The 19,668-nt window shown below is 45.9% G+C and overlaps 1 protein-coding gene across 2 annotated transcripts; it reads right to left on the bottom strand.

The window, feature by feature from the left end:
* Positions 1-2,702: 2,702 nt before the first annotated feature.
* On the bottom strand, positions 2,703-18,149 carry LTO1 (LTO1 maturation factor of ABCE1). Of its 2 annotated transcripts, none has more exons than XM_077115430.1 (5): positions 17,966-18,149; positions 16,487-16,592; positions 15,310-15,380; positions 3,205-3,322; positions 2,703-2,879 (listed from the first exon to the last, which is right to left on the bottom strand). In XM_077115430.1, exons 1-5 carry the CDS (start codon positions 18,013-18,015, stop codon positions 2,811-2,813), a joined length of 414 nt encoding a protein of 137 aa, XP_076971545.1. In that variant the 5' UTR covers positions 18,016-18,149; the 3' UTR covers positions 2,703-2,810. The 2 variants fall into 2 exon arrangements, with proteins under 2 accessions (XP_076971545.1, XP_076971546.1); XM_077115431.1 differs by lacking the exon at positions 17,966-18,149 and adding an exon at positions 17,531-17,849.
* Positions 18,150-19,668: the final 1,519 nt, after the last annotated feature.

The raw sequence follows: 19,668 nt of genomic DNA, 5'->3' as shown, positions 1-19,668 counted from the left end.
CCCGTGCCGGCCGACCTTAACCAAAAGACTGTCCCCTGTATGGAGCCAGCCAGCCCCTTCCAGAAGGCAGCAGCCTTTCAAGATGGGGGGTACTGCCTGGGCTACCTGTGTTGAAATGATGGCCTCTTTCTGAGGCATATGCACCTAGCTCCCTGCCCCCAGCAGCGGCCAAGACCAGGAGAGCGGAGCCAGTCCCCTGAGGAAGCCTCCTGCCCATCACAGCAGAGAGGTCTGGGCAGCAGGCGCACGACAAGCCAGAGAAAGGAACATGTCCAAGCTCTGGAAGCACGTCCTGCTCTCTCGGGGACGCACACGCACTGGTGTTCGGTAAATTCCACCAAAAGAAGAGGCTGCGCCCACTGCTACCTCTCTCATCCGACAGGCTCCCCCGGGCACACCGCATGCTCTCAGGGGTCACCTGACACAGCAACTCCAGCACCAGTGCCCCCCTTGCCTGGCCAACCTGGTAAAAGGCACCAGTGAGATGCAGCCAAAAGCCTGTACGGATGGGGACCACCGAGGGACAGCCTGGCAGGGCCGAGGGTGGAGGAGACCGTCAGCCACAAAGGAAGAGCTCTGGAAAGGTGATAAACAGGGAAGGGCTTCTGCTCTGGGAAAACGCATCTGGCGGCGAGATGGACCCCTCGCAGTGCGATGAGACACGTTACTTCGCCTTCGGGGCTCGGGCGGGCCCCTTGTTGTGAAGACACGTGAAGGGCACCCTGCTTTCCTGCCGTGGGTGACGAAGCAATGCTCACTGCTGTTTCCTGAGTCGCTGGGGGAATTAGGAACCCGTCCGTTAGGTTCAGTCACACCATGGTTACAGCAGATCACGTCAGTGGCTTCAGGAGGGCGGGAGACGGACCCCCACGGCGTGTGGGGGTCACTGTGCCGGGAGTGGGGTGCAGGGAGATCAGGTAGAGCTGCTCAGGGTGGCTGGGGCCAGGCAAGTGGGACACAACTGTCTCCCAAAATCACGGGGCACTATTCTCTAGCAACGAGGATTTCAACACCGTGGCAGTGAATCACGTGGGCGAAAATGTGATGGAAAGCGTCACAGTGGCTGGCAGGATGCCTTCCCCTGGACACCTGGGGTCAGGAATGAGGTAAATAGTCCCAGGCAGCCTTTTGCTTTGAAATCCATTATTTATTTTGCCCTCCAGTTACAAAAATGAGACATTATCATTGCAGATAACTTAGAAAACACAAAATCCACCAGGGAAGACGAACAAACCCGCTGTGCTCCCACCACCTGGAAGTCGTGACCTCTGTGAGTCCTTTCACCCCCCATGAGCCAGATGTCAGGGAAGCACGACCGAGGGCAGGGCGCCAGGCCCACGGGGCTTGGCCGAGGAACAGACAGCAGCAAAGCATGGCTTAGAGGAGGCCAGGAGGCCAGTGCCTGAGTCTCGTCCTTCACAGAACAGAAGCGTCTGCACTCCTCTCTTCTGCAGCAGATTTGCAAGGTCAGTCGAAGGCGATGGCAGGAAATGCCCCTTGCCCCAACTCCGGCAGCAATTTCTGAACGCTGGGCTCAAACTGACTCTCCTAGTGCCTAGTGGGGTGCGTCACAATCACAACCCGTCCACAGTGGGCTTCTGGGATGATTTAAAAACATAAATTAGAGCGGATTCAAGGTGATTGCTTTAGTCTTCTCTCACGGCCATCAGACCTGCCCTCCTGAACAGGAGCAGGTGGGGGAGAGCCAGCCGGCATGCCAGGAGCCACCCGTCAGCTTGGCATGCTGACAGGAGGGGCGCCGCACGTGCCTGAGAACCCCACAGCACCCTGGAACTGAGGCAGGACTGCCTAGCCCTCTGCCCTTGACGTGCTGACACTCACGTGAAAACGAAGAAAGCTTCCCAAATACCAGCCCCCAAAACCTTCTGCCTGTGTAACGATGGCCTAGCATTGAGCCTTTGGTTCAAAATGTTTTCCTTCTTAGCAATTTTTTAATGCTGCAAAACCTAGTCCCTGACTGAGAGCATATTTCGAGGCTCCCCCAGGAGCAGGCGGGCTCCTCTCCCTCTCAGCCTCTATAAACCCCCCACAGCAAACTCCCCAGATTACCCCAAAGCACAGCAGGAGACAGATTCCACCTGTGCGACCCAGAATCAAGGGCAGGGAGCCACATCTCTGTGCCAGGCTGACGTGTGCATTCCCAGAGGAGGCAGCAAATCGTGGGGGCTCACGCTTTACAGAGCCCAATTCTGCGATCAGGGCCCTTCAGCCAGTCAGTGCCTCGAGGTCCCAGTTTCTGGTCTGTAAAATGGGGAAACACCCATCACGATGGCTACAGGGATTAAATCAAACCTGAGGGAGCATGGCACTCTGTGCCTGGCCAAGAGTAAGACTTGAGAAATGTCACAGCAATTACCGCTACTTCCCATTAACTTATTTCATGTCAACTCCATCTCTCATTTTTTTTAAAAAACTGTTTCTCTGCATGCCCAGTCCAGCTTAGGTGGTAATCCTTTCCAGAACCTTCCTCAGTCTAGAACCAGCCAGGCCTGTCCTGCTGGAGAGGGCTAGGAAGCCAACAGAGAGTGGACCAGCAGCACCCGGCCATGCGAGGCTCTGCCAGGACTACTCAGCCACAGAGCGGACAGAGCCCCACAAAGGATGGGCCTGGGTCAAGAGGCCCCGTGGGAGACGGCAGCGACCCAGGCCGAAAACCTCACAGGCAGGGAGCTGGAACCCTCTTGACAGAACAATGCGTGCCCCCGCTGTTTTGCCTTTAATCACACTTTTGAACCCTTAACATATGGACATCTGCTCCGTGATGGTTCGTCTTTGTTCATCTGTCAACCTCAAAATGACAGTCCAGAACCTTCCGCACCGATTTTAAAGTCCGGCTGAACATTTAGTAGTGAACAAAGCTGAAAACACAAAAGAAAAAAAAAAGAGAGAGAGAATGGGCATTTAAAAATCTTGCGCATTTTTACTCACAAATTAGAACGTAACTCTAGCAGCAGCTTCTCTTGCTGTGTCGCCAGTCATTCAGCAAGCTCAAACACCTGTTGTCCACACTGTTCTCTGCCTACCCTGAGGCTGGCAGGCGACTCCTGCTGCTGCATGTTCACACGGCGCACGCAGCCCAGAGGCGGCCCTGGTGGGGTGAGCCCAGAGAACCACCCCAGCCCTGCCACAGAAAGCTCACGGTCAGACACTCCTGCCAGAACGAACAAAGCACACTCCACAAACCTGTTTGAATTTCCCTCTAATTTTGTCTAAGTCTTCGTGAAGTTTATCGTAAGTAGGGTCGCCATAAGGGAATTTCTGAATCATCCCAATCACGGATTCTAAGGCCTTCATCTTTTTGCTGTAAGCACAGAAATAAAAACTTCAGTCGTCTGCATACAAGGGGCTCACCTCATGTTACCAAGTACGCTGACCACTTACGTAAAAGTGGTGGGTGGTTGATTCTTGAAGACGATAGTATACAGATAGAACTTTCACAATGTAACTGTGTGATTGTGAAAAGCTTGTGCCTGATGCTCCTTTTATCTAGGGTATGGACAGGTGAGTAAAAAATGTGGACAAATAAATAAATAATGGGGGGCAATTAATTAATACCCCCAAAATTGGGGAGATGGTAATGCCAGTGGAAAATGAGAGGAAGGGGTAAGGGGTATGGTATATATGAGATTTTCTTTTTATTTCTTTTTCTGGAGTGATGCAAATGTTCTAAAAAGTGATCATGGTGATGAACACACAACTATGTGATGATATTGTGAGCCACTGATCGTACACCATGTGTGGACTGTATGTGTACGAAAATGTGTCAATAAAAACATTAAGAAAAAAAAAGCAACAGGTGTGCTGAAAATGCCTTCGTTCCTAAGCTGGGTGATTCATTTTTTTCATTGCGGTTGATTTCCTAGTCACGTGCATTTGTCCATGCCCAGGGCCCCAACATCAGAGGCGGATTCAGCCAAGACAGGCTCCATCCACAGCCCCAGAGCCGAGCGACTGTGGCAACCTGGAGCCAGCACACAGGCCTCTGGCTCTCCCCAGTCACCAACGTGGAAACCGAGAAATGAGCAAGACGGAGAGTGGCTGGAGCAGAAACAGGCCTGCTCTGGGTCTGAGGATTTTCCAGGATCTAGACACGGCATGCTCACAGCCTTTGGGAATTCAGCTGCAGGTAAACCAGGAAGCCCCTCCCTCCACAGGCCAGGAGTCAGCTTACAGCGTGGGACTCGGGCTCCCTCCAAGGAAGACAGACTGCTGTGTCAGGAGAGGTGAGATGGTGCTGCAGAAAGGACCCGTGCTCAGGGGCCGGGCACCTTGAGTAAGACTCCTGGCAAGGCCCTGAGCTACTTAACTTCTCTGAGCCTCGGTGTACTTGCCTGTAAAATGGGGAGAGTAACGGCTACCTACAGGATTGCAGACGATCAAATAAGCTAGGTAAAGCCTGGAACCTAGTACCCAGTCGCTGCTCCTACTGGCGGTGTGAAAACCACCCATGTATGTGCCCATCTGGACAGGGCCAGGCCCTTTGTATAACACGCAAGTGGTCTTCATGAGCCCCCTTCCCCTCGCCCACATCTGATCATCTGAGAGACAGGAGTGTTCTAGGTATGTGATGCATGGGAATTTTTTTTTTTTTAAGTTAGAGAAGTTGTGGGCTTACAGAAAAAATAGGTGGAAAATACAGGGTCCCCCTATGCCACCCAACTAACAGTTCACACGAGTCTGGTTAGTGGGAATTGTAGACGACTTACCCCTGAGATGAATCAACAGTCACTCAAGGCAAGCATGACCTTCCGAGTTCGTGCTCGCACCTGGTATTTCGGACCCCCAGACAAACACAGTTTGCTAGTGGAGACCAGTGTGCACCAGGACTGCTAAGTTACATCAAGGAGGACATACAAACCATGAGGGGTCAAAACAAGTTAATTAAAGCATCAAAGCACCTGATTTCCAGGAAGATTGGTGGCAGGTGCCAGAATGTTGGAAATGGCCATATTTTTGCATTATCTGAAGAATATCACCCATTTTCAACTTAGCAAGTAGCAACTTATTCGTGGCTTGCTCATCGGTGAAGTGGCTCCAAACCACCCCCAGCCGGCCCCACCAGCACGCAGAGCACAGGCAGAGGGTTGTTACGTCCTCCCCACCGTCAGCGTGACAACGGGGCCCCAGCCGCCTACAGCTGGCCCGGACAGAGGCTGGTCTGCCACCGGCTTGCACTAGCTGTTGAAAAGGGGAAAAGCAATGCCTCGTAGCGTTTATCAAAAAGCTAAAGCTACTCCACTGAAAGTACCACCTTTAGTCTGAGCTGTTGCTCTCCAGGGTTTCTTTGCTGTTAAAATGCCCATTATTTTACTGAATGATAATACAGAGTATAGTTTTTTTTTTTCTTTTAACATCCTCACTTAGAAAGGTGAAAAAGTAGAAACTCCTCTACAGGCCTTCTATCATTAAAAAAAAAAAAAATTGCACTGACTTAAACACAAAACTCTTGTGGGCCACGATGAAGGCTTCCAAGTTCTGGTGCAGAGAGCGGGCGTGGGAATGGGGTGTGGGCGTGGCGGCAGGGCCGCGGGCAGCCCTTCCTCAACCAAAGCAATTGCTCCACCGGCTGCTTTAAGAAGTTGAGAACCCCTGTTCCAGGGAAAGGGCTAGCCAGATTCTGGGTGCAGGGCCATTCACCCATAAAGGCAGCATTTCACAGGGGTGCAGGGAAACACTGACAGAGAACTCCAAGGACGTGGCTTCTCCTCCACCGCGAGCTGACTAGGGACGAGAGCCATGCTCAGCTCTGCCTGCCACCCAGTGGTGGCATGGGCTACTCACCACCAACCACAGTCCCAAGGGGCTCTCAAGCTGCCCTGCTGCACCCTCTGAGTCCTCAGGGAAATTCTCCAAAGTGCCCCTCTGCTAACAGGAGAATAAGGTCAACTCCTGTCAATACAGATGGCCTGGACCAAATACACGGGAGGGCCAGGAGAGCAATCTCAGAGTCACCCACACTCAGCTACACAGGTACCTGTGTCCTTACAGCTGAATGCAGGTACAGTCCATGTTCTAGAAATTCAAAATATTTCAAAGAAAACGGTGAGCCACATGGACAGCAAAATGCCACCTCCCTTGTTGAGTTATCAGCAGCTCCTCACAGAGCCACCCCCAACCCCCCACGATAAACACAGCCAACACAACACAAAAGATAGAAAACTCCAGCCTAAGGAGAGTCGTCCCAGCTCCCACGAGCAGCAGAGTAGCCAGACCATGTGAGCCTTAATTAAAGGTCTTCATTTCCAACTTAAGAAGAAAGATGGATGCAACAGGGTCACAAGGGGCTTAACTGGGTAGTGACAGAAGAGCATAAATAGATTAAAACAGAAATAATCCAAATAATAGCTAACAGTTATTTAGCACTTACAAGTACAAGCATATTTAAAGCATTATCTGGTGCTGGTTTGAAACTATCATGGACCCAGGAACGCCATGTTCTTTCAACCCTCATCCAATCTTGTGGGACAGACCGATTGTTTGGGTGGAACCTTTTCATTAGATTGTTTTCATGGAGATGTGACCCACCCAGTTGTGGGTGGGACCTTCTGATTAGATGGAGCTGGGACCCCACCCATTCGAGGTGGGTCTTAATTAGTTTATTGGAGTCCTTAAAAAATCTCACGGAGAGAGAAAGGGCTGAGAGCTGACACAAAGAGTAGATAGATATGGACGTCTGGAGATGCAGAAGATGCCAGAAGCCCTAGAAGATGCCGGAAGGTGAAAGAGCCATTTGAAACCAGAAGCCATGAGGGAGAAGGCCAACCAACGTCACCATATGCCTTCCCATGTGAAGGAGAAACTCTAGATGCCATCAGCCTTTTCTTCAGAGGCAAGGTATCTTCCTTTGGATGCCTTCTGACCTTAGTACTGTTTATTTGTGACCTAATAAATCCCCTTTGTAAAAGCCAATCCATTTCCGGTACATTGCATTCCATCAGCACTAGCAAACAGATTTTCCTACCAGACAGGTGGGGTGCTACAGTTTGCAAATACTTGTTGGAATGGCTTATAAAAGGAAAGGCTTAGAAGCCTTCCGGGAAGATAGTGGAGTAGGCTGGGTTGACTTAACCCAAACTCCATGGAGCAAGAAGAAAACGGTCAATACGTAAAGAAAGAAAGAAAGAACCGGGACAGCAGTTGAAGCAGAGAGACCGAGACAGAGAGTAGGGTGACTGTCCTCAGTCACGAGCCCACAGGTGGTGTGCAGCGGGCACAGGTCCGAGGAAGAGTGCATTTCTGCACTCTAGCCTGCTCCTATAGCAGGCCTGAGCGATATTCTCTTGTGGCTCCACGGCCGGGAGCCCAGAGGGGAGTGGACTTGCTTTCCCTGTGCACAAGGACTGATGGGTTGGTGCATGGTGCCTGCTCCCAACCCCTGAGGTGGGTCTCCATGGGCACCTGGTTTTGGCAGAGACCAGGAGGCCCTCCCCCAGGGAGGAGAGGGGGACATGGAGAGTAGCCAATTCAATGGCCAGCTGGCAAGGGAGGCTTATGGGGGCCCAGTCCTGCTCCCCTTTACCCATGGAGGCCCAGGGATCTTGGGGGTGCACAGGAGAGGGGGAGCCGAGGAGGCCCACCGAGCTATGCTGCCATCTTTTTATTATCTTTTTCTTTTCTCTGGTGCATGGGCCAGGAGTTGAATCTAGGTCTCCCACACGACAGGTGAGCTTTCTACCACCAAACCATCTGTGCACTCTTTTCGACCTAGCTTTTAGTAGACCCCCAAGTAGAATTACACTGCCTACATGAGATCTGGGCCTTGGTTTGGTGGGGAACTGCTGACAGAACAAGTGTAAAAGGGGACCTTCAACGCAAACCCAAATAAATACAAAACTTTAAACAAAACCAACATTGCAAAATAACCTTATTAAGATAATCAAATGCCCCAAGCACAAAAGAAAATCACAAAGCACATGGCAATCCAGGCAGAAATGGTCAAGCTAAATAATCAAATCAAAACACTGAAGGGGACACAGAATATGGAACAACTACTCAAGGATATTTATAAAGAAATAAAGTATATCAAGAAAACACTAGAAGAGCATAAAGAAGTATTCAGAAGATTAAATAGAAAAATACCAGATTTCACAGAGATGAAAAATACTCTAGAACCAAATTAGAAATATACTAGAGACACACAATAGCAGATTCGAAGAAGCAGAAGGAAGAGTAGGTGAGCTAGAAGACAGACAATTGAACTAGAGCATGCAAAAGAACAAAAGGCAAAAAAGATGGAAAAATGGAACTGGATCTCAGTGAAATGATGGACAACAAAAAGCACACAAACATAAGAATCACTGGAGAAGAGTAAAGGGCTGAGACAGTTAGTTGAAGAGATAATTGGAGAAAACCTCCAAACCCTTATAAAAGAAAGGTCCAATATACCCCAAATAGAATAAATGCAAACAGGCCCACTCTAAGACACAAACTCTCAAATGCTGAAAACAGCATGAGAAGAGCAATCTACTATGTTCAAGGGAAAACACACAGGACTGACTGAACAGACACCATGGAGATGAGAAGGCCATGGTATGATATATTTAACATCCTGGATAAGAAAGGCTTCCAGCCATGAATTCTTTATCCAGCCAAGTCTTCCTACAAGACTGAGGGAGAGATTAAAATCTTCAAAGGCAAACAAAGACTGAGAGAACTAGTCAACAAGAGACCTGCCCTACAAGAACTACTAAAGGGAGTTCTGTAGCTGAAAACAAAAGAGAGGAGTGGGACGTCTGGAGGAAGGCACAGAACTGAAGAGTACCAATAAGGGTAATTTAAAGGCTAAAAAGAGAGAGAGGGAAAAGAATGTACATGCCTGACAAATAAAAAGTAACGCATTAGCTGGTAGATTAAAGAACTGCTTTTACAGTAATACTGTTGAAGGTTAAAGGACTAAACGCAACAATTTAAAGATATGGATTTGGAAGACTGCATAAAAAATATGACCCATCCATATGCTGCTTACAAGAGACTCATCTTAGCCCCAAGGATACAAAGAGAGTAAAGAAAGGATGGAAAAGGATTCTATGCAAGCTATAACCAAAAGAAAGCAGGAGTACCTATACTAATATGAGATAAAATAGACTTTAAATGTAAAGACGTCATAAGAGATAAGGAAGGATACTACATATTAATAAAAGGGACAATTCAAGAAGAAAAAATAACAATCATAAATGTTTATGCTCCCAATCAAAGAGCTCCAAAGTACATGAGGCAAACATTGGCAAAACTGAAGGAAGCTATAAATATTTCAACGATAATAGTGGAAGACTTCAATACACCACTCTCCACTATAGACAGAACAAACACACAGAGGATCAATGAGGAAAGAGAGAACCTAAGTAAAATGATAAATTAATTAGGCCTAATAGACAAATATAGATCATTACACCTCAAAACATCAGGATATATATTAATTCCCCAGTGCTCACAGAACGTTCTCCAGGATAGATCATATGCTGGAACATATAAAACAAGTCTTAATAAATTTAATAAGATTGAAATTATCCTAAGCACTTTCTCTGACCACAATGGAATGAAGCTGGAAATTAACAACCACCAAAGAACCAGAACTTGCACAAATATATGAGATTAAACACACACTCTCAAATAACCAGTGGGTCAAAGAAGAAATTGCTAGAGAAATCAATAAATACCTGGAGACGAATGAAAATGAGAAGACAACGTATTAGAACTTATGGGATACAGCAAAGGCAGTGCTGAGAGGGAAATTTATTGCCCTAAATGCCTATGTTAAAAAACAAGAATGAGCAAAAACTGAGGACTTAACTGCTCACTTGGAGAAATTAGAGAAAGAACTGCAAACAAACCCCAAAGCAAAAGATGAAGAGAAATAACAAAGATTAAAGCAGAAATAAACAAACTGGAGAACAAAAATAAACAAACAGAAAGAACCAACAAAACCAAACGTTGGCTCTCTGAGAAAATCAATAAAATCAATGGACCCCTAATGAGCTTGACAAAGAAAAAAAGAGGACACAAATGAAGAAAATCAGAAATGAGAGGGGGGTTGTGACAATGGATCCTGAAGAAATTTTAAAATTCATAAGAGAATACTATGAACAACTAAATGCCAACAAACCAGACAACTTAGATGAAATGGATAAACTTCTAGAAACACACGAACTACCTACACTGACTCGAGAAACAGAAGATCTCAACAGATCAATTACAAGTAAAGAGATTCAATTAGTCATTAAAAATCTTCCTAAAAAGAAAAGCCCAGGACCAGACACCTTCAAAGGAGAATTTTATCAAACATTCCAAAAAGAACTAACATCAATTCTGCTCAAACTCTTCAAAAAAATTGAGGAAAAAGGTAATCTACCTAACTCATTGTATGAAGCTAACATCACTCTAATACTAAAACCAGATAAAGATGCTAAAGAAAGTAAAACTACAGACCAATCTCCCTAATTAACATAGATGCAAACTTGCCAACAAAATACCAGCAAATCAAATCCAACGACTTATTAAAAGAAATACACATCACGACCAAGTAGGGTTATACCAAGAATGCGAAGGTGGTTCAAAATAAGAAAACCAATCAACATAATACATCACATTAACAAATCAAAAAGGAAAAAACACTATCTAGATTGATGCTGAAAAAGCATTTAACAAAATGCAGCATCCTTTTCTCTGATAAAAACACTTCAAAAAGTAGGAATCAAATGAAACTTCCTCAATCTCATAAAGGGTATATATGAAAAACCCAAAGCCAGCACCATACTTAACAGTAAGAGACTAAGCGTGCCCCTAAGATCGGGAGTGAGACGAGGACGCCCACTGTCACACTATACTCAGTACTGTACTAGAAGTCCTAGCTAGAGTGATTAGGCAGGACAAAGAAATAAAAGGCATCAAAATAGGAAAGGAAAAAACAAAATTTTCACTATTTGCAAATGACATGATCCTATTCTTGGAAAACCCTGAGAAATCTACAACAAGATCCTTGAGCTAATAAACAAATTCAGCAAAGTGGGGGGATTCAAGATTAACATACATAAATAAATTTCTCCAAATTAGCTGTTAGGGAAATGCAAGTCAACCACAATGAGCTTATCACCTCATACCTATAAGAATGGCTGCTATGAAACAAGCAGGAAACTATAAATGTTGGAGAGGATGTGCATAAGTGTGGGACACTTGTGCACTGCTGGTGGGAATGTATAATGGTGCAGCCTCTATGGAAGACAGTTTGGTGGTTTCTTAGAAGACTACATATCAAGTTGCCCTATGACTCAGCAATACCACTACTCAGTATGTACCCCGAAGAGCAGAAAGCAGTGACATGAACAGACATTTGCACACTGATATTCACAGTGGCACTGTTCACATCTGGGAAAAGATGGAAACGATTCAAGTGCCCGTCAACAGATGAGTGGATAAGAACAATACGGCATGCATATGTGATGGAATATTATGCAGCAGTAAGATAAAATGAGGTCTTAAAGCATAAGACAACATGGATAAACTTGGAGGGCATAAAGCTGAGTGAAATAAGTCAAACATAAAAGGATAGCTACTGTATGATTTCATTATTACGACCTGGTATAGGTAATTTGAGAGGTTTACACTGTAGAATATCGGGGACCTAATATTTTAAAACTTCAACTTCTGTGTGAGACTAAAGGGAGAGATGTTTATTTGGTGTAAAAATTATATTTTGGGTAGCACGTTACCTAATTTAACTTGTATGATCAGTTTAGTTGAACACAAGTACATGGAATCTTTTTTTTTTTAAGATATTTTAAAGAAGAGTACTTTATTGAATGTTTTATTCACAGAAAAATAAGCTTTAATTTAAGATGACTTCAGATTATACAGTAGAAAGCAATTTTCTTAGTTTTCCATACTGACGGAAAGGCTCCTACTAAATGAAAAGAGCCATAAAATTATAATCACAAATATAATTCACTAAATTAGTTACCATCACGTCCACCTGTTCCCTTACATTTGAGTTCATCCTCACTGGGTAAGCTTCCTTTTGTTTCTAGCTTTTGTTTACCTCCAGGTCCCTAACATTCTTTTTTCTTTAATATTTTTACTGGCAAATCTCCACAAATATACTTTCCATACATGGTGCACAATAAATGGCTCACAATATCATCACATAACTGTGTGTTCATCACCGTGCTCCTTTTTTAGTACATTTGTATCACTCCAAAAAAGAAATAATAAAAGAAAAGAAAAAGCTCATACATACCATACACCTTACCCCTCCCTCTCATTTACCACTAGTATTTCCATCTACCCACATTATTTTACCCTTTGTCCTCCCATTATCTATTTATTTTTTTACTCATTTGTCTATGCCCTGGATAAAAGAAACATCAGACACAAGGTTTTCACTGATTGTGAAAAAGTTATACCGGGCAGGCCACGGTGGCTCAGTGGCAGAGTCCTCGCCTGCCACACCAGAGACCGGGGTTCGATTCCCAGTGCCTGCCCATGTAAAATTAAAAAAAGTTTTAACTTTATATAATTGTCCTCAAGAGTCAAGGCTCCTGACACACAGCTCAACAGTTTCAGGTACTTCCCGCCAGCCACTCCAACACGCCATAAACTAAAAAGGGATATCTATATAGCGCATTAATAACCTCTAAGATAACCTCTTGACTGTCTGAAATCTCTCAACCACTGAAACTTTACTTTGTCTCATTTCTCTCTTCCTCCTTTTGGTCTAGAAGGCTTTCTCAATCCCATGATGCTGGGTCCTGGCTCATCCCAAGAGTTCTGTTCCATGATGCCAGGGAGATTTACACCCCTGGGAGTCATGTCCCATGTATGGGGGAGGGCACTGAGTTCACTTTGTAACTCTGCATAGATTAATGTGATAACGGGACACATCTCAGACTATGGTGGGCTGATAATTAAAAAATACTGGTAGGTTAACACATTGTATTAAATATGTAAGATCTTATCTACAGAGGTTTGATTACAGAGTTTAATAAAATATTCTCTAAATAATGAAAAAAAAAAGTACTCATAAGAGTCCCTTGAGGGACTGAAAAAAAATATGAAACTATTAAACTTCCCATCTGGGAAACCTCTGGTAATCTCCCAAACGCTGGGACTCCCAAGAAAATAGGCAAGCCCTTGATTTTGAGGCTTGCCCTTATGAAACTTATTTCTGCAGCAGAGAAATGGACACTACCTATATGAAGCCTAAGAGTTGCTTCCAGGAAACCTCTTTTGTTGTGAAGATGCAGCCTCCCCCTCTCTAAGGCCAACTCTGCAAGGAAAATCATTACCCTCTCCCCTATTTGGGACATGACATTCAGGATGTAAATCTTCCTGACATCGTGGGACATGACTCCTAAGGATGAATCTGGTCCTGACACCATGAGATCAACAACACCTTCCTGACCAAAGAGGGAAAGACAGGTGTAACAAGGTGGCTAAGAGAGTTCAAATGGAGTCAAGAGGCTATTCTGGAGGCTACTTTTCTGCAAGCTTCAGCTAGATACTGATGGTTGCCATCGTTTGCCAACCCCCAACGAATATCACTACTGTTAACTCTTGAGAACACCTAGGGCTCTGACTGAAACTCTGTAAAAATTTCACATACTAAGTTTACCTTCCTGAAACCTATAATGTCCAGAGGATTCCGGGCCAGATAAATCCTGAAGCCCAGAGGGACCAGTCTCTCTAAGATGATCAACTTTAAGTATACCCCCGCCATTCAATATGAAGTTAGACTAGGCATTGCCCAAAGAGCCCTACAGATGGGATAAGGATCAAAGGAGGGGTGGTTATATCAGAGAAAATAGTATTTAACAAATGGGTATGACTTCTGAATCACTATATTGATATTTCTTTTAGGCTCCAGTGTTTTGGAGCAGCTAGAAGGAAAAATCTGAAATAAGGGAATGGTGATCCATACCAAACTCTGAAAACTGAAAACAGTTTTGAGACCTGTTTGGGTATAGTGACCTGTTTTACTTTCAATTTATTCCTCTGGCAATGGAAACGTTTATCCTGTGACTGTCTCTCGTTTGTATATTGGCTGCTGCTAACTTATTCTAAGCTTCACGGTTCCACAGCCGGAGAATTTCTGCCTTAGGACAAATCACACCTGTAACTGACTTTGATGAGATTTTGTACTGTTTCTGACTGCATATTGCATTTGTATTGTTACTGAAATGGTTTAAGGACTTTTAATATTGTGATGGAATTAATATATTTTGCATATGGAAAGAACATGTCTTTTGGGGATCCAGAGGGTGGAATGCGTTGATTTGAAACTATCATGTACCTGAGAAAAGCCATGTTCTTATTTTTTTTTTAAAACCATGTTCTTTTAATTCTAACCTAACCTTGTGGGGGCAGACCTATTGTTTGGGTGGGACCTTTTGATTAGGTTGTTTCCATGGAGATGCAACCCACCAACAGTGGGTGGGACCTTTCGATCAGACGGAGATGTGACCCCACCCATTCAAGGTGGGTCTTAATTAGCTCACTGGAGTCCTTAAAGGAGCTCACAGAGAGAGCGAGCTCAGAGATGGCACAGAGAGCAAACACAGATATTTGGAGATGCAGAAGGAAATGCCCCCGGTAGAAGCCAGAAGGAACTGAGGAGCCATTCTGAAACCAACCCAGGAGAGGAGGGCTAGGAGACATCACCACGTGCTTCCCACACGACAGAGGAACCCAGAGGCTGCCTCTCACTGAGAAGACATCCTCTGATTGGTGCCTTAATTTGGACATTTTTATGGCCTTAGAATTGTAACTTGTACCTCAATAAATCCCCTTTGTAAAAGCCAATCCATTTCTGGTATATTGCATTCTGGCAGCTTTAGCAAACCAAAATAATCCCATTAACAGATTTAGCTGACTATCATTTTAAAAACTGGTGATAAGGGAATCAACATTTGTGAACCTCAGCCATGCCAAGAATATTGTCATCTGTTTATAATCAATTTAGAGGAAAGATGAGTAAGAAGATATAAACAATTTTAACATTATTTTATTAGCAGGGTATCTAAAACTCACTCAGGGCACTAAAGCCTCCAGGGAAAAATCTGAGGAATAAGAAAACTCTTTTGAGGAGTTATAACCAGTGTTCACTGACCACCTACAATGTGCCCAGCATTTACTATTTATCTCTTTCTTTAAATCATGTAACTACATTCAAGTTTCATAATATCATCACCTCCATCTCACAAAAGAGGAAACTGAGGTTCAGCCGAATTAATGACCCAGTAGCTACAGAGCCAGAACTCTGGTCCATACACTGAAAAAGAAAGAAGTCTCCAACTCTACCTGTCTTTCTCAGTGGCACAATTACAGAGGAGACATTTCCATGCAAAAGCAAAACCTTGATAGCACCCAATCTGTGAAATGAAAAAATATTTAAGAGTGAAATTAATAAGCAATCAGCTGGATTTTTAATTACCAAGCTCCCAAAACAGAAGGTGGGGATGGAAGGCGGGGGCACTTCGGGTTGTTCCGGAAGCACTATCTGAGCATCACACTGTGGAAGTTAGGAGGTTAAGTCTTCAGTGGAGTGGCCGGGCTCCGAGGTGGCCCCAGGGATCCTCAAGCCCTGGGTTCGCACCCTTGCAATGTCCTCTCCCACACCACATCGAGGCGGTTTGCATAACCAAGAGAATGTGGAGGAAAGGATGGGTGTGATTTCCGACCCTAGGTCATAAAAGACATAATCACTTCTGCCTTGCTCTCCTGGACCTCTCAAGGGAACGCCAGTCATGTGGTGAGGACACTCCAGAAGCCCACACACCCACGTGGAGTCATCCACAAGGCATGGAACTGAAGCCTCTTGCCAAAAGCCATGTAAGCGAACTGTCTTTGAAGCTGGTCCCCTAGCCTCAGTCAAGCCTTCGGATGATGCGGCCCCTGCCAACCTCTTGTCTGCACCCTCATTAGACCCTGAGCCAGAACCACCCAGCCCAGCTGTTCCAGGATTCCAGACCCTCAGAAACTGTGAGATAATAAATGTCTATTGTTTTAAGCCCACAGATTCTGTGGTGGTTTGTTTCACAGCAACAGCTATATAATAGTCCTGACTGCCTCAGACTTTGCCAGTGGGAACCAGTAATTTGTAAGTGAGGGCCAGTCTAGGACAAAAGAATAGTTATGGGTTTCATGTAAATATAAATGGAATATTTTCACATGACACAGAGCACTCATTCTTCAGGATTCAGTTGGCTTAAGACATGAAACAGTACTGTGACACTCCAATGTAATTTAAGGATCCCAAAGGCTTGTTTTATCATTCTTCAGCCTATAGGATTTCATTATGTTCCTAAAGCAATACAAAGGGGTTTTCTCCATCAGTATTTTATCTAGTCTATTAACTTCCAACAAAGGCTTTGCAATTTTAAGAGGCTTAAAGTTCTAGCTCAATTATATTGAACATCAAAGTAAAGTATAAACTGTAAGTAAAACAGAGTCATTTACAGATGGGGTTCTCACTTACCTCAGATCCAATCTTGGCTCCATGTAATGTGCCGTACTGTCTTCCTTCAGTTATACCCAGACTACTGCCTTCTTCATAGCCTTCCTGAAAGCCCTCCCCATGAAACCTATGACAAAGAAAAAGTACACGGTCATAAACAGGGGCAGTATATTTTCTGGAAACCCGTTTCTCTCTCATATTACTCAAAGCCATCAAGTCAAGGCAGTGTATAGTAGAAAAAGCAGAGAATTCAAGAATCAGAAGACATGGATTCTGATGCCAGCTCTACCACATCCTAAGTCTCTCCTCTGGCAAGTCGCAATACCTCTTATGGTCCAATTCTCCTTTTCTACGATGAGAAGCATGAGTTAAATCGGTGATTTCTCTAACCTGGTGGAGTACCAGAACAAGAAAAGTTTAAAGATACAAATTTAAGAGTCCTGCCCAATGGAGCAAGGCCCTGGAAACTACTTTTCAGAACCTCCTAGATAATCTGTTGTGCAGCCAGGTTTAGCGGCCAATGATATGGGTCTGTAAGTAACGTTAAAGCAATCAAATGTTTCAAAAAACTCTGCATCAGAGAAACACCGTCAATTACCACCCCAAAACAAACGATGACTGTGTGACATAGAGTCTAATAAATGCACTGACTTTGAGGGCTCAACAGCAAACTGGCACCATTCTAATCTGCAGTCCCCAAAGACGGGAGTTTCTTGGAGCATCCTATGAGGCAGGGTGTATAAGCCTCATATATTAGTTGTATGAGCCTAGAGAGTGGTTCTGCCTTCCCATCTCTAAAGTAGGGAAAATAATGGGATCTACCTCACCAGTGGAACTAACAGCTCACAGCCGACTGGGTTAGAACATTTAGCTCAGGGTCTGATTCACAGTAAGTGCTAAATAAATGTCAGGAAACTGATTGCTGAATCTGTCGCTTTCTTAAGTGACATTTATTGATCGTCTCCTGTAGGCGGGGCACTGGAAAACACTGACAAAGCAACTCCCAGCTCCACCCTTTCACTGCCCTAAACGCTCCCCAAGGCCCTGGAGGAAAAGGGACGACACCTGACATATATCAGCACGTCCATGAATACTGCCGTATGTCCTGCGATTAAAGAACAACGAAAAACGGCAGCTCCCAGATGGCAAAGGTCTGTCTCACCCGAGGACGGGGCATCCCTGGAGGAAGGGAGTCAACAGGCGGAGCAGATGCCTGGGGCCGCCCCTGACCCGGGAGGCGGGTCTGGGGAAGCAGCTGGGCACGTGGCGCCCGCCCGTGCAGAAGAGGGGCCGGCCCGGCGGGCGAAGAGTCAAGGAGAATCAATAGCATCCCAGCCCCACACATGCTCACTGCTTTCAGGGCCACAGAGCGCCCTCCTGACACACGCGCCCGCGGGACACAGGGCCCAGGCGGCCGTCCCGCCCCGGAGGCCGCACGTGACCAGCTGAGAGAAGACCAGACGAGACGGGTGGCCCAACAGCAGCACCACCACCACCCACCTCTCATCCGCCATGACGATGGCATCGAACATGTCCTGGCTCCCGGCCATGGCGGCAGCCCAGCGGCCCCTGCCCCTTGGGCCGGGCCTGTTCGCGCTGCGGTTGCCAAGGGGCGAGATTCAGGCACAATCCCCCGGCTTCGGAGGAGGGGAAGGCAACTTCCGGGCGCGGCCGCGCGGGGCAGGCCGGGTAAGGGACGGCAGGCGGGAGGGCTCAGTAGGGGCCGGCGCGGAGCCAGGGCGCAGGCGCAGTGGAGGTGGTGGGCGGGTCTGGGCGTGGGCGAAGTCCCGGGGGACTCCTCGCCTCCCCCTTTGCTCCGCGGTGGGTGGGCGGGTTCCCCACTGTGGGCGAGGGCAGGGGGGAGCCCTAGAGACCCTTGTTACCACTGTTCAGAAACCGAGCGGATGGGCCCGAGTGACCAGAGGTGACTCGGCAAGAAACCACGAGGAAACCGCATAAGTTTTGGGGGTGGGGCTGGAGGCTCGGCCTGGGGCTAGGGGAGGGTCGCGCGGGGCCCCGAGGGCTCTGACACCCCCGGAAGCGCCCTCGGGAAAGAGCGGACCAGATTCCCAGAGGATCTGCCCCGGCTCGCTGCGGGGATCGGGTCTCAAAGGCGTGATCCCAAGGGCGGGCGACCAGCACGGATGGAGGACGGCCCACCCGGACTGCGGGCTGCCCTCGAGGGGACGGCCCCATTGACAGCAGGAGCTCGGGGACCTCGGCCGGCCAAAGGACACGTCGGATCAGCCTCGCTGGAAAATATGCAAATGATACGTTTGGGTATTGTAGTTGAAATTGTGAAGTTTCTTGAAAACTAGAAATGAAAGTGCTTTGTTGTTGTTTGTTTTTAAGCACCAGCAAAGTTATTCGTGCAGAGTCAAGAATCACATAGTATAGAAAGGTTTATAATTAAGAACTGGCGCCGTCCCAAGGCTTTTCGCCCCCATTGCAGACCCGTTGCAGACACGCTTTTTTTTGTTTGTTTCTTAAACAGGATCTGATTTTCGTTCTCCTATTTGTCATTTCCATGAAAGATACTTTCTGAACACGATTGCTAAAAAATGATTTCGGACTATCAACAAAAGTGAAGCACTAGAAGCATTTCCATTGAAATCAAATGAAATAAAACAAGAATGTTTATGTCACCATGCCCATTTAATATTTTTCTGGTAAACTTAGCCAAGGCAATGAGACTTGAACAGGAAATGAAAGGTGTAAATATAAAAAAGGAGAGACAACAGTATCATTATTTGCAATTGTTCTGGCTCATCTAGAAACAATCCCGCCCCCAGCCCAAATCTCTGAATACATAATACAGTTTAGCAAGTAGCTCAGAAACGTTGGGAAGAGAAATTTTAAAAATTACTTCTTTTCTGTTATTTCAACAATTAGTAATAGCCTGGGCAGGAACAGTGGTGCTGAAATCTGCTTTATGATAGTCATTATAAACTTATTAGAAATAAGATTTGAACAAGACCTTGGGGTGGTTTGAAGCTGTATGTACCCAGAAAACATGTTCTTAAAGCTAATCCATTCCTGCGGGTGCGGACCTACTATAAGTGGGGCCTTTTGATGAGGCTCCTTCACTTAAAGTGTGAGCAACCTCATTCACAATGGGTGTTAATCCTATTACTGAAGGCCTTTTATAAAAGAATGAAATTCAGACACAGAGAGAAAGCCATGGAGGCAAGAAGCCGAGATCA

Source organism: Tamandua tetradactyla, chromosome 9, assembly GCF_023851605.1.
Source record: "Tamandua tetradactyla isolate mTamTet1 chromosome 9, mTamTet1.pri, whole genome shotgun sequence".
In the NCBI taxonomy this organism is placed as follows: domain Eukaryota; kingdom Metazoa; phylum Chordata; class Mammalia; order Pilosa; family Myrmecophagidae; genus Tamandua; species Tamandua tetradactyla.
Note: the sequence above shows the minus strand (reverse complement) of the source record. Positions and strands in the feature narration are given on the sequence as shown.

What these genes read in the sequence shown, in the direction of transcription:
- LTO1 (XM_077115430.1), bottom strand. Translation starts at nt 18,015, where the DNA reads ATGGCCGGGAGCCAGGACATGTTCGATGCCATCGTCATGGCGGATGAG. An exon ending in ATCGTCATGGCGGATGAGAG is followed by an intron (nt 16,593 to 17,965) that starts GTGGGTGGTGGT and finishes TCTTTGTCATAG; the next exon opens with GTTTCATGGGGAGGGCTTTC. An exon ending in GAGCCAAGATTGGATCTGAG is followed by an intron (nt 15,381 to 16,486) that starts GTAAGTGAGAAC and finishes TTCATTTCACAG; the next exon opens with ATTGGGTGCTATCAAGGTTT.